A 15,057-nucleotide genomic window follows, 5' to 3' on the forward strand; every position below is an offset into this window, starting at 1 on the left:
GCACTATGCAATGATATGGGCAGCGACCATTTAATGCTTTTTCAACATACAGAAGTGCGCTGGTTATCAAGAGGCAAAGTATTGACACATTAAATTGAGAGACGAGCTTAGTTTTCTTTACTGACCATCATTTTCACTTGTCTGACCGCTTGCATGATGACGAGTTTCTCACACGACTGTCCTATCTGGGTGATGTTTTTTCTAGCCTGAATGATCTGAATCTAGGATTACAGGGACGCTCCACAACTATATTCAATGTGCGAGACAAAATTGAGGCTATGATTAAGAGTGGGAGCTCTTCTCTGTCTGCATTAACAAGGACAACACACAGGTCTTTCCATCATTGTATGATATTTTTTGTGTGCAAATTAACTCAAGCTTACGGACAATGTCAAATGTGATATAGCGAAGCACCTGAGTGAGTTGGATGCGCAATTACGCAGGTACTTTCCCGAAACGGATCACACAAACAACTGGATTCGTTATCCCTTTCATGCTCTGCCTCCAGTCCACTTACCGGTATCTGAACAAGAGAACCTCATCGAAATTGCAACAAGCGGTTCTGTGAAAATTGAATTTAATCAGAAGCCACTACCAGATTTCTGGATTGGGCTGAGCCCAGAGTATCCTGCCGTTAAGACACTGATGCCCTTTACAACCACGTACCTATGTGAGAGTGGATTCTCGGCCCTCACTAGCATGAAAACTAAATACAGGCACAGGCTGTGTGTGGAAAATTATTTAAGACTGAGACTCTCTCCAATACAACCCAACATTGCAGAGTTATGTTTATCATTCAAATTCACCCTTCTCATTAACCTGTGGTGAGTTATTCACAATTTCCAATTAACAAATAAGGTTTTATATGTAATATGGTTAAATATAGAGCAAAATTATTGATTATTATAATATTATTATTTGTGCCCTGGTCCTATAAGAGCTCTTTGTCACTTCCCACGAGCCGGGTTGTGACAAAACTCACTCATTTTTATGTTTAATAAATGTATCGTATAGTGTGTGTGTGTGTGACAGGCTTACAATGATGGCAAAAAACAACATTTGAGGGTGCGCTGACCCTGGTGCTAGAGGGGGTACACAGCTGGAGGTTGAATGTTTGAAGGGGTACGGGAATATAAAAAGTTTGGGAACCACTGATATAAGAGATAGGAGTCCTCCTTTAAAAAGAGCGCATGGTGCCACCTACAGTACAGAACCAGATCCGCAGCCAACATCATTTTGAACGCCTTTGCCTCGGTTGTACTGCATCTCGTTATGAAAAAATATACACTACCATTCAAAAGTTTGGGGTCAAATAGAAATGTCCTTGTTTTTGAAAGAAAAGCAAACATTTTTGGTTCATTAAAATAACATCAAATTGATCAGAAATACAGTGTAGACATTGTTAATGTTGTAAATGACTACTGTAGCTGGAAACGGCTGATTTTTAAATGGAATATCTATATAGTGGTACAGAGGCCCATTATCAACAACCATCACTCCTGTGTTCCAAAGGCACGTTGTGTTAGCTAATCCAAGTTTATCATTTTAAAAGGCTAATTGATCATTAGAAAACCCTTTTGCAATTATGTTAGCACAGCTGAAAACTGTTGTGCTAATTTATAGTAATAAAATATATATTTTTAAAGCTGTTTGAGAGAATGCCATGAGTGTACAAAGCTGTCATCAAGGCAAAGGGTGGCTACTTTGAAGAATCTCAAATATAAAATAGATTTTGATTTGTTTAACACTTTATTTGGTTACTACATGATTCCATATGTGTTATTTCATAGTTTTGATGTCTTCACTATTATTCTACAATATAGAAAATAGCAAAATAAAGAAAAACCCTTGAATGAGTAGGTGTGTCCAAACTTTTGACCGGTACTGTATATCAGATACACCACACAGGTGTGCCAACTAAAATATATCCCAGACAAGATTGAAGAATGGGACAAGTAGACAAAGTGAATATAAGTCAGTGATTGTGTCTGTTGCTGTTTGTATGAATTTCCATCCCTGAATCCAACTGAAGACTTGATGTGTGAATGCGTATACAATTTGGGTGTTTAAGAAGGGATGCCAAATTGCCAACTTGAGCAGGAATGGGAATATTTTATTAGCCAATATCTAGTCCTAGCTGATGGAGCTCGGATACCCTCCTCCCCCCTCCAACACCCACACACACACTGGTCCCCCGTTGTGACCCATCTTCCCAAGCACCTCTGAGCAGTCGCACCGTTTGATTATTCTGTGCCGCCGGGGCGACAATAATATGCATACAATATACTTACTACTTCTGTTTGTTTGCAGGTAAACCTGAGGTACGGGGTCCTTAATCCTCTGTCACGCACAGGCACTGAGTCGGACACCTGTACAGCCTGTGCAGGGACCATGATTCTAGAGTTTGCTGCTCTCAGTCGGCTGTCTGGGGAGGCCGTGTTCGAGGTACATTAGTAATTCCAGTAATAATAAATAGTGTTGTTTTTTTGTATTTATGAACCGGTGTGTATGAAGATGTGTTTCTGTGTCCCAACAGGAGAATGCTAGGAAAGCACTGGACGTCCTGTGGGAGAAGAGACAGAGAGGAAGTGACCTTGTGGGCACAGTCATTAATATCCACAATGGTGACTGGGTCCGCAGGGGTGAGCCAGAGCTCCACTGTCACACACTCAGCCGCTCAGACAACACACACTCGCCTACACCAGCACACGTAGCCACCCACTCTCACATTTAAAAAGTCCAAATGTTGCAGGAGGAACAAACATTTTATCACCTCGCACCATGTGATGACACATCATCTCACTTCCTCTATATCAGCCATTAGTCACTTCCAATATTACTAGCTGGGTTTGGTTTTGAATATGGGTCTCCCCGCCTGGTTGTTATTCCCATTTAGATCAGTCAAAATCTATATTAACGGTGTGTCCCTTGCATCTCCAGACAGTGGTGTGGGTGCTGGCATTGACTCATACTATGAGTACCTGATGAAGGCTTACGTTCTGCTGGGAGACAACGTTTACCTGGAGAGGTTCAACACTGTGAGACCCAATCTCTCTACTCTCACTAGCTGCTGATCTATTGCAATGTATTGCTCTATGCTTGTAGGGAACACTCCAATTTGTCAGACAGCATTTTTACATTTAAATGCTACCTGCATCCAGATTGCAGAACCAGATAACATATGCATGCATGTTCATTTCTAATGTAAATGTCCAGATGAACTGTGGCCAGATGGTGATCAGATGAAAGTTATCAGATATCACAAGGTCTATATTATTGTCGGTGTTTCCCCTATAGGCATTTAGCAGTGGCGAAATTAGCTTTCAAACTGCAATTTCTCTCTCAGCCCCATGATGAAATGTGTAAAATTGCAGGAAATTAGCTTAAACAGAAACATTTTGTTTCTGCGGCCAAGATGAGACTCTTAACCGCGTCATTGGCCACGGACGCTACCACGCTCCCACCCCTTTACCACCGCTGCTGAGAAAAATCCTAGTGGAAACACTGATTCATGAAGTGTAAATGGGGTTTCGGTCACATCACTGATCTAACCCCCCCCCCAATATCAACTCTACACATCATACATAATGTGAGTGTATTTAGTGACGCCTGCTGTCTGCTGTGTCTCCTACAGCATTACAGAGCCATCATGAAGTACATCAGCCAGCCTCCACTGCTGCTCAACGTTCACATGCACAACCCCACGGTGAGCGTCCGCAGCTGGATGGACTCCCTACTCGCCTTCTTCCCCGGCCTGCAGGTGAGTCCCATGACACCGCCTCTATCATCGCCACCACTTGGCATGGTTACCCTCCGCCTCTAACAATATGACGCAGGCCGCCTCCCAAATGGCATCCTATTCCCAGTTATAGTGCACTACTTTTGTATGCAAATGTCACACAAATTCATGAGACCCTCTGCTTGTATCATGACATCATCATGACCACACATCTATCCACTACAGCAGAAGACTGTTTATTTATTTTATTTTATTGATTTTCTATCAGTTTCAATGGGGTTGTATGAACAGGTATACGCTCTGAAAGTGAATCGTTCATAGTAAAGACTGTATTATCAACCCTTGGCCATAGGTTCTGAGAGGAGACCTAAAGCCAGCCATAGAGACCCATGAGATGCTCTACCAAGTCACCAAGCAACACAAGTTTCTCCCCGAGGTAAGGAAAAGTGACATTTGAAATTTGAGTCAAGATGATATCTGCTCTCAGCTTTACTTCACAATGTTTTTCCTAACGTTGCAGGCTTTCACCACTGAGTTCAGAGTTCACTGGGGTCAACACCCTCTGAGGCCAGAGTTTGCAGAAAGCACCTACTACCTCTACAAGGTAATGCAGTTTGGTTTGGGTTCCCACTGGGAAAAGCCAAATGTGTAGAGTAATGGTATACTCTGTGTACATGAGTGAACTGTGTACATCAGTGAACATAGTGAGAGAGGGGTTGAGAATGGGATAGACCATGTTTTCCCTTCCACAGGCCACAGGCGACCCCTACTACCTCAGGGTGGGCCAGTCCATAGTGGAAAAACTCAACGCCCATGCCAGGGTACCTTGTGGGTTTGCAGCTGTGCAGGACGTCCGCACAGGGGCCCACGAGGACAGGTAGGAGATCGCAGCGAATCATATGGGTTAAAACCTCCGGTCATATCCACTGATTCCATGGTGCTCTTTGAGCAAGAGAGCTCAAATTACATAGCAATACGTGTGATTTCAAGTAATTTCAAACATTCCCTTTCTTCGTAGGATGGACTCGTTCTTCCTGGCAGAGATGTTTAAGTACCTGTACCTTCTGTTCTCTGAGAAGAACCAGCTTCACTTCGACATCGACGACTACATCTTCACCACCGAGGCCCACCTGCTGCCTGTCTCCCTGTCCACCTCACAGCCCCCTTGTCGGGGCAACAACACGGTTAGTTACCAAGTGAGTTAGTTACCAACAGTTGTGTTGCGTTATGGTCAGAAGAGCTGAAACTTATCTGCCATTTTGTGTCTATATGTTCCAGGAAGCGGCCACTGCCGTTGAGGAAGACCTGTTTACCTACACCTGCCCCAGCACCCAGACCCTTTTCCCCAACAACCCCTCCTTCGCCAAGACCATAAGGGACAGCTACAAGTACCTGACTGGGGTGGGCCGGGCCTTCCACGCTTCGCCTGTCAGGTTTGTGTGTGCGTGTAGTGTTCATATTGAGAGTATTCAGACCCCTTGACTTTTTTGTTACGTTACAGCCTTATTCTAAAATGGATTCAAAATAATAAATATTCCTCAGCAATCTACACACAATATCCCATAATGACAAGGAAAAACTGGTTTTTAGAAATTGTTTCAAATGTATTAAAAATAAACAGAAATTCCTTATTTACATAAGTATTCAGACCCTTTGCTATGAGACTTGAAATTGAGCTCAGGTGCATCCTGTTTCCATTGATCATCCTTGAGATGTTTCTACAACTTGATTGGAGTTCACCTGTGGTAAATTCAATTGATTGGACATGATTTGGAAAGGCACACACCCACAGTTGACAGTGCAATCAGAGCAAAAACCAAAGATTGTGTCGAGGCACAGAAACGCGGGAAGGTACCAAAACATTTCTGCAGATTGAAGGTCCAAGAACACAGTGGCCTCCATCATTCTTAAATGGAAGAAGTTTGGAACCACCAAGAAACTCTTCCTAGAGCTGGCTGCCCGGCCAAACTGAGCAATCAGGGGAGAAGGGCCTTGGGCAGGGAGGTGACCAAGAACCTGATGGTCACTCTGACAGAGCTCTAGAGTTCCTCTGTGGAGATGGGAGAACCTTCCAGAAGGACAACCATCTCTGCAGCACTCCACCAATCAGGCCTTTATGGTAGAGTGCCCAGACAGATGCCACTCCTCAGTAAAAGGCACATGACAGCCTGGCACAAAAGGCACCTAAAGACTCTCAGACCATGAGAAACAAGATTCTCTGGTCTGATGAAAACCAAGATTGAACTCTTTGGCCTGAATGCCAAACGTCACGTCTGGAGGAAACCTGGCACCATCCCTACAGTGAAGCATGGTGGTGGCAGCATCATGCTGTGAGGATTCAGCGGCAGGGACTGGGAGACTAGTCAGGATCGAGGCAAAGATGAACAGAGCAAAGTACAGAGAGATCCTTGATGAAAGTCAAGTCCTGAGCAGGTTGTCTCAGAACCTCAGACAACGACCCTAAGCACACAGTCAAGACAACGCAGGAGTGGCCTCGGGACATGTCCTTGAGTGGCCCAGCCAGAGCCCGGACTTGAACCCGATCGAACATCTCTGGAGAGACCTGAAAATAGCTCCCCATCCAACCTGACAGAGCTTGAGAGGATCTGCAGAGAAAAATGGGAGCAAGTCCCCAAATACAGGTGTGCCAAGCTTGTAGTGTCATACCAAAGAAGACTCGATGCTGTAATCACTGCCAAATGTGCTTCAACAAAGTACTAAAGGGTCTGGGGTCTGAATACTTAAGTAATATTTCAGTTTTTTTATTTAATAAATTAGCAAACATTTCAAAAATCGTTTTTTCTTTGTCGTTATGGGGTATTGTGTGTAGATTGAGGGGGGGAAATACATTTTAGAATTAAGGCTGTAACGTAACAAAGTGTGGAAAAAGTCAAGGGATCTGTATACTTTCTGAAGGCACTGGTCGTAAATGTTGTGTGGCTGTGAAGACCTACACATTCACTAAAACTGATTTTGTTCTTCCGTCATCCTTTGTGTTAACCCTGCTAGGTGACTCTGACCTAGCCACTGTGTGTCACTGATGAGTCTGTGTGTGTTTGCAGGGGCATCGACCTGCCGCTTCACGACCACAGTATGGAGCCTGTTGAGTTTCTGAGGAGCATGGGCGTCTCCCTCACCCCACTGAGCGAGGCTGGAACAACAGAAGCATGGGGGGTAAGAAGCGTGGGCAGCTTTTTGATTTCTAGCTCTCTATTGTCTGACTCTGTCCCAAATGGCACACTATTCCCTGTGCACTACTTTTGACCAGAGCCCTATCAAAAGTAGTGCACTGTGTAGGGAATAGTGTGCCATTTGGGATGCGAGCTATTGTTTAGCAGGGAAACATTGCCCTGTCTCATTAATGCCCCTGTGTAATTAATAACACCAATGTACTTATTTTAAGGAGGTACATAAAGGTGTTTACAGGGTGAAACTGGTGGCAGAGGTGACCCAGACCACAGAGGAGGAAGAAGTAGAGCCCCTCCTCGTTCAGCTCATATCCCCCCCGTTTCTGGGTAGAACGGTCCTGACTGCAGGACCAGCCAAGTTTGGAATGGACCTTACCAAGCAGGAGCACGGGGTTAGCTTTCTATTTTTATTTTTTTTTGTCACTCAAAATATTGATACTGTAAGAGATGAGCATGCACCTTTTTGTCCCCTTACATTTATGACCCAAATTAAATACTGACTCTGGAGCTCTTTGGATGTCTGTCTCAATACTGTACAGAGTATTTACAGGAACCTCTCTTACTCACTCACATACAGTTGAAGTCGGAAGTTATACATACACCTTAGCCAAATACATTTTAAACTCAGTTTTTCAACATTCCTGACATTTAATCCGAGTAAAAATTCCCTGTCTAGGTCAGTTAGGATCACCACTTTATTTTAAGAATGTGAAATGTCAGAATAATAGAAGAGAGAATGATTTATTTCAGCTTTTATTTCTTTCATCACATTCCCAGTGGGTCAGGAGTTTACATACACTCAATTAGTATTTGGTAGCATTGCCTTTAAATTGTTTAACTTGGGTCAAACGTTTTGGGTAGCCTTCCACAAGCTTCCCACAATAAGTTGGGTGAATTTTGGCTCATTCCTCCTGACAGAGCTGGTGTAACTGAGTCAGGTTTTTAGGCCTCCTTGCTCGCACACGCTTTTTCAGTTCTGCCCACAAATTTTCTATAGGATTGAGGTCAGGGCTTTGCGATGGCCACTCCCAATACCTTGACTTTGTTATCCTTAAGCCATTTTGCCACAACTTTGGAAGTATGCTTGTGGTCATTGTCCATTTGGAAGACCCATTTGCGACCAAGCATTAACTTCCTCACTGATGTCTTGAGATGTTGCTTCAATATATCCAAATAATTATCCCGCCTCATGATGCTATCTATTTTGTGAAGTGCACCAGTCTCTCCTGCAGCAAAGCATCCCCACAACGTGATGCTGCCACTCCTGTGCTTCAGGGTTGGGATGGTGTTCTTCGGCTTGCAAGCCTCCCCCTTTTTCCTCCAAACATAACGATGGTCATTATGGCCAAACAGTTCTATTTTTGTTTCATCAGACCAGAGGACATTTCTCTAAAAAGTACGATCTTTGTCCCCATGTGCAGTTGCAAACTGTAGTCTGGCTTTTTTAATGGCGGTTTTGGAGCAGTGACTTCTTCCTTGCTGAGCGGCCTTTCAGGTTATGTCGAAATAGGGCTCGTTTTACTGTGGATATAGATACTTTTGTACCTGTTTCCTCCAGTATCCTCACACGGTCCTTTGCTGTTGTTCTGAGATTGATTTTCCTTTTCGCACCAAAGTACGTTAATCTCTAGGAGACAGAACACGTCTCCTTCCTAGCAGTATGACGGCTGCGTGGTCCCATGGTGTTTATACTTGCGTACTATTGTTTGTACAGATGAACGTGGTACCTTCAGGCATTTGGAAATTGCTCCCAAGCATGAACCAGACTTGTGGAGGTCAAAAGAAAAATTCTGAGGTCTTGGCTGATTTCTTTTGATTTTACCATGATGTCAAGCAAAGAGGCACTGAGTTTGAAGGTAGGCCTTGAAATACATCCACAGGTACACCTCCAATTGACTCAAATGATGTCAATTAGCCTATCAGAAGCTTCTAAAGCCATGACATCATTTTCTGGAATTTTCCAAGCTGTTTAAAGGCACAGTCAACTCAGTGTATGTAAACTTCTGACCCACTGGAATTGTGATACAGTGAATAAGTGAAATAATCTGTCTGTAAATAATTGTTGGGAAAATGACTTGTGTCATGCACAAAGTAGATGTCCTAACCGACTTGCCAAAACAATAGTTTGTAAATTTGTGGAGTGGTTGAAAAATGAGTTTTAATGACTCCAACCTAAGTGTATGTAAACTTCTGACTTCAACTGTACCCTGTTCCTCTCCCAGGTGAAGGGCAGTATCGTGAAGACCTCCCCTTACACAGCGTGTGGACCCATAGAGAATGCTGAGGAGCTGAGCGGGCACATTGCCCTGGCACAGCGTGGCGACTGCATGTTTGCTGCCAAGGCCCACAGGCTACAGGAGGCTGGGGCTATCGGAGTCATCTTCATAGGTGAGGGAATGGAACACACACACCCCCATTCTGCCTGTCCCCCTCTCTCTCACGCCTCAACACCACCCAGCTCCCCCAGGACTGCCGGGTAAAAGAAACACCAGCAGAGAAGCACGAGATTGAACTTCACTCAACTTTACTAGTTTCGACCCGTTAGTTTACGTTATCAAATTTACATATTAGCCCCTTTCGATGCAACAAAACAAAACAAATCTAACTATGCAAGGCTTAATCTGTGAATATGGTTTTAGGCAGAGCGCATCGTCGGAGGATTCTATTGCATTGACGGATACAAGCTGTCACTAGATGTGCTTGTTTTGAGAACAGAGCCGCATGTAGCCGTGTTTGCACATTTGTTGATATTCTTTGCTAGTTAGTGAGGTTATTAGCCAATTTATAGCTAGTTTCTAGTCAGCAATAGGGGAGTAGTTGCTTCCTACTTTTCTATCCATCTTTCAAAAGCGAGTCCGGTAAATGCCGTGTTCACGTCATGTCGTTAACTCTGAAATGTCTGACTTGCTTACTCATTGTAGAAAGATGATACCCGAGTATCCCACTTGGGAAGTATCAGAATCAACCAATAGGAATCTCTACGCAAATAACTTATGTTAATTTTAACTCGGGGGTCCCGAGTTTCTGACATGACAAGAACTCGGCAGAAGACTACAGAGCTTTTTTTATGTCTTAAAGGTGCAGTGAGACCAGCTTGAATAAGCCAAAAGGCAGAGGGTAACAAAGCCTACATTTTCATCTGATTCTCTAATAATAATGGTATGGGAATAATAATGCATTTTACTTTGAAGTGGTTTCTTGCATCACACAATACACCATTTTCAGTCGACGACTTGTCTGAAGGAAAATGTTCATGTCAAGTCCATGCATAATGTTTTTTTTTTTAAGTCTTATGGAATGTAGACCTACATAGAACATCACACATGGCTGCATCATAGAACAGCTATTGCAATTTTATGGGATGCATTTTTTTAAATTGTTTTTTGATAGTAGAAATTTGCTCGTTGCCGAAAACAATTAGAGGGAACATTGCTCAACACACCCACACACAGCCCATAATATCAGCACACAGCCTGTTACTCTGCTATAATAGGAGCTTAGGAAAATAGCTTAGTGGGGCCTAACCTAGATTTAGAAGGCCATATCGGTCTGCATTGTTACAGTGTACTACTTACTGAAGTAAAGATCCCAAATGGTTGGTTTTGGGGAACCATCACCTACTTTATCAGTGTGAGTTTACAGTAGCTCTGCGTTTTACCTCTTAAGATCAGAGTTGGTTCACAAACGGGCTTTGATCGATATGGCATTCCTCTTTGAGTAGATATCACTCACAAGCCCCTACCCACTAGTGTTCTGAAAAACAACATTTTCCATAACTCCTCCGTCCCTCCTAGACCACCGGGAGGGGAGTAACAGCGCAGAGACGCCCCTGTTCCAGATGGTGGGAGACGGAGGGTCCACAGCTGACATCACCATCCCCCTGGTGTTCCTATTCAGCCAGGAGGGGGCGCTGCTCACCTCTGCTCTGGAGGACCACAGCAACGTAGACGTACTGATGCTGCCCAAAGAGAGACGGCTAGGTAAGACAACAGGTAAGAGAGGCCCCCTCTGTGCAGAGCCCGTGGTCTAGTAATACTGTTCCCCACCGGAGACCAGGGTTCAATCAATGCGTCTATAATACTGTTCTCCCACTTGCCTGTCTCCCCCTGTTTCCAGCAGTCTAAATCAAGCGTAAAATATTTTTTTTAAAGAGGTGGCCTGCCTATGAGACTGAAGCTATAGGGGTTAATTATGCGGGGGAAGAGTTCCAAATTGAGGTGAAAGGTGGAACAGCCCAAAAGCCTAACTGACATTTTAATGTTGAACTCTTATCAGTTGTTTGGCTTCAATGAAAAATAACACTTTGTAACTTAAATGTGTGCTAGATGTTTGAGGTGTAACAGATGACATGTTTGCCACTGACTGTCTCTCCCTCTGTCTTCCTTTCTATTTCTTGTTCTCGCTCCGTCTTCCTCCTAATCACTACTCTCCAGACAAAGCAGAGAAGCCCCTGGGGAAGATGAACATCAAGTTCCGCCTGGCGGAAGAGGGGGAGCTGGAAGACGGGGAGGAGGGAGAGGCCAGAGGCCCCACCCTGCAGTTTGTCCTGGAGAAGGGAGAGGTAGTGTTGGAGGAAGAGGAGTACAAACAGCAAGGAGACAGCTGCCTAACACCTGGAGACGATCATATGCAATGTTCCTACGGACAAACTGTTACATCGCCCCCTTTCCACAGCCCCAACGACCCCAATACAGACCCCTGATCTCAGAACAGTTAGGTTCCTCAACCCCCCTCCCACTGACCAAGGGCCTGGGCTCCCCAGCACTGATCCCTGGCCAGTGTGCAGAGGCACGTTGCTGTGCCAAAGAGGGCCCTAGTGCACGCTCTGGACGGGACTGACTCAAGAGGGGACCTTAGCAGTGTGACAGTCAATCCCACTGACTCACTCACTACCCCTTCTAAAACCTGAGGGTGTTCTCGTACAGTTGATAGTTATTGGAACTGCAGTATGTATTAATGTATAGGAAGGGATGGGCATTGGGCAGGTAGCTTGTTAGTCTTACCGTGCTAGTCGCCTCAAGCCTCCTCAGTTGTGTTGTGGAGATGACACAGATTTAGTCAGATGATTGTAAGAGAGAATTGATGACGTGCACATTTCAGAGAAATAGCTAAGGTAAGCGTGGGAGGGGATATTGGGCTGATATAGGGACAACTTTGTCTGAGGCCTTGTGTTTGAGTCTCTGTACTGTAGGCTAGATTGTGTTGAGCGGCTGCACTGACAAGGGGATTGCTTTACTGTCCCCTGTAACAAGTTGGTGTCCTGTCAATTCAGTGGCGTGTGTGTGAGTGAATTTACAGTGTGGCTAGTAGTGTTATTTTGAAGATGAATAGGTGAGGAATGGGCTCTCCTGACCAAAAGGATGTGTTAACACTCACAAGAATGCTTTTAGAAAAAGGATAAGGGGCCATTTTGGGTGAACCGATGAGTTCAGTTTGATTTATTTTGTACTGGTAGCTACATCAGGGAAATGTAAGAGTGAAAAAGACGTGTGTGTGTGTGTGCAATCGTTACTACACTACCAAATCAATACCTTTTATCGACCTTAGTCATGCATTTTTCAAATGTCAGTCGGTTATGTAAACACAATATATCAGTCCGATTTCCGCAACAACTAAGAGCATTGAAGCGCGAAGCTCAATTTCTCCGCCGTTTTGGGTCCCGTATAAACCACGTTGTAACATCATGAAGTGCAGCTCATGCGCAGATACTGTGTGAGGAGAAAGTCTCGCACTGCACTTAACTACATTTTTGTAGTGCTGCTCGTGGCAACGTCATGACGCTGAGTCTACCAGCTCTAGGTTGGTACTCTGCCTATCTTCACCATTGCCACCAGACGGCCTATAATGCCATGCACTTCAGCCCACCGGCATCTTCCTCCTAGAGCTATCATCATGGTGGGACCAAACATCCAGGGACTTCTTCCCAAGCAGCTCACAGCACATCAAACACACCGTCGGTGTTTTGTCTGTTCGGTGTCCTCATCGCAAACAGCCTTTGTGCGTATGATTCTTTGTGTGGAGGGTAAGAACATCAGACTGTTCGTATTTTTCTCTTTCTCCATCTTTCTTTTTGCATTATGAGATTACCTGGGCATGAGTGTGTGTGTGTGTACCAACAACAGTTAAGCAGCAGACATAACGTTTCTACTTGTATGATCAGATGCAGTCACTCACATCCGCTTATTGTATCATTCATTCCTGAGTCTCAATATCGATCTGCCAGGTGTTTTAATCATTTTTGCATGGGTTTTATATTTCATATATTTTAAGGTGTAAAAGTGGGTTATATTCCCATTGTCCCTGTGGAAACATGGGAATGTTTTGTATAGAGAAACAGTGTTTTGTCATGACAGAGTACATGATTTCTTCACAGTTAATGTTTTGTGTAGTAGATATCTCGTTGTTGCTGCTCACTTCACTTGAAGTCTTAATCCACCACGGCCACCTATATACAGTAACACTTTATTTCAAGGCAAAGTCCATCTCTATCTATGGCCTCTGTGACCATTACTGTTCACTCAGAGAGGAAAGGGACATTAAAAATGAGTTGTCTTTTTAGGTATTTATTATGGACATTTTGGAAATGTTGACCGATAGGGATAACTGAAGCTCAGTGCCAAAGTGATTATTTCTGATAGCAGTACCAGATTATGATGTACTTTGTCTTTTGAAAGGAGGCCAACCTGATCTTGTCAATAAATTAAGAATAATGATCTTAGTTTTTCTTGTGAGTCATTCGTGTACTCACTTCCCTCAACAAAATATTATAATGTGGATGTTTTCAATGATCACATTTCTTCATAAAGAGGTATCTAGGTAGGTTTATGAACTAGTAATGGCTCTATAACTTTAGAATAAAATCTAAATCATTTTATGTCTGTAACGGAGGTCTTGGTGATGCAACGCACAATTCATTCCAAGATGACGTCAGTGGCCATTAAGTGTCATTTGTGGTAATGCCGACGACCACCACCTTTTGTTTGTGGGGATTCAACCATACTCCGACTTGGATTTTTGGATGAAAGCGACCAAATTTGGAGCCCAGTATCCGCTCAAAGGGAACTATTGGGAGCCCCAACCGACACCCTATTCACTATGTGCTCCACTTTCAACCAAGGCCCATCAACCGTAGTGCACTATATAGGGTGCCATTTGGGATGCACACAATGTATCACTTCACCTTACACAGAACAAAAACAGACTTTTGACTTTACAGATGCATGTGTGTGGATTAAGGTTTACTCTAACCATAGATGTTGCCTTCAGGAGTAAATTACAAGACCGTGTGCTTCGTAGCTTCTCAATGAGCCAGGATCCAGGTAGATTTTTCATTTAGTTCAGTATAGGGTTACACATTTTGGGGAATATTCAGAGGTGGAAACTTTCTGTGGGAATTAATGGAAATATGCAAATGAATATTAATACCACTTAATTGTAGATGTTTTTTGCATTGGATATATTTGCCATATCATATGGACACAAACATATACATTTTACCTTATCATAAGTAGACAATTACAAATGATTAAATCCTTCCAATAGAAAAAAAGAAAAAGATTTATTTACAAATCTAACTTTAATTAAATGAGTTGACTCTTCACATGGGATGATTTCACTGAACAACAATCTCCCATCGCATCTCCCAAAAACGTTTTCAACATACATCTGTAAAATGATAGTCTAGAAACTAAAGCTTTGGTTGTCTTCCTCTCAGGCTTCCATGTCCACCTCTTGAACATCACTGTCACTTTCCAACCTTTTTGAGGATGGCTCGTTGTCAGGCTCAAAATGCCTCAAAATTGCCCGGATGGCCACCAATTTTTCAACCTTTGTATTGGTCAGCCTGTTGCGTGCTTTGGTGTGTGTGCTCCCAAACAAGGACCAGTTGCGCTCTGAGGCGGCTGATGTTGGTGGGATTTGGAGGATGATGGAGGCGACAGGGGATCAGATCCACAAAGTCCCTTCCACCAGGTGGCTGATGAGATATGTTGGCACGACTGCCATATTGCATCTCCATCCCAAAGCCCTTGCTTGCAAGTGTATTTTGCCAGACTGCCAAGACCCTTGCCCTCATCCAGGCCAAGGTGGTGAGACACCATATAGTGATGACACCATAGGCCTTGTTGATCT

General features: G+C 43.7%; 1 protein-coding gene across 3 annotated transcripts in view; it reads left to right on the forward strand.

Annotated features, from left to right (window-relative positions):
• Nucleotides 1–13,641, forward strand: part of LOC120021188 (ER degradation-enhancing alpha-mannosidase-like protein 3) — a 20,158-nt gene extending 6,517 nt beyond the window's left edge. Inside the window, exons 7-20 of one of the 3 annotated variants that reach the window (XM_038964828.1) lie at nucleotides 2,311–2,445; nucleotides 2,537–2,642; nucleotides 2,941–3,038; nucleotides 3,635–3,760; nucleotides 4,092–4,175; nucleotides 4,260–4,343; nucleotides 4,492–4,616; nucleotides 4,758–4,923; nucleotides 5,018–5,172; nucleotides 6,802–6,913; nucleotides 7,143–7,319; nucleotides 9,150–9,315; nucleotides 10,722–10,919; nucleotides 11,361–13,641. In XM_038964828.1, coding sequence (XP_038820756.1) covers nucleotides 2,311–2,445; nucleotides 2,537–2,642; nucleotides 2,941–3,038; nucleotides 3,635–3,760; nucleotides 4,092–4,175; nucleotides 4,260–4,343; nucleotides 4,492–4,616; nucleotides 4,758–4,923; nucleotides 5,018–5,172; nucleotides 6,802–6,913; nucleotides 7,143–7,319; nucleotides 9,150–9,315; nucleotides 10,722–10,919; nucleotides 11,361–11,629 — 2,001 coding nt within the window. In that variant the 3' untranslated portion in view covers nucleotides 11,630–13,641. The remainder of the gene's footprint in view (nucleotides 1–2,310; nucleotides 2,446–2,536; nucleotides 2,643–2,940; nucleotides 3,039–3,634; nucleotides 3,761–4,091; nucleotides 4,176–4,259; nucleotides 4,344–4,491; nucleotides 4,617–4,757; nucleotides 4,924–5,017; nucleotides 5,173–6,801; nucleotides 6,914–7,142; nucleotides 7,320–9,149; nucleotides 9,316–10,721; nucleotides 10,920–11,360) is intronic. The other 2 variants (XM_038964829.1, XM_038964830.1) reach the window with 2 other exon arrangements.
• The last annotated feature ends 1,416 nt before the right edge of the window (nucleotides 13,642–15,057 follow it).

Source organism: Salvelinus namaycush, chromosome 26, assembly GCF_016432855.1.
Source record: "Salvelinus namaycush isolate Seneca chromosome 26, SaNama_1.0, whole genome shotgun sequence".
NCBI classification, from domain to species: domain Eukaryota; kingdom Metazoa; phylum Chordata; class Actinopteri; order Salmoniformes; family Salmonidae; genus Salvelinus; species Salvelinus namaycush.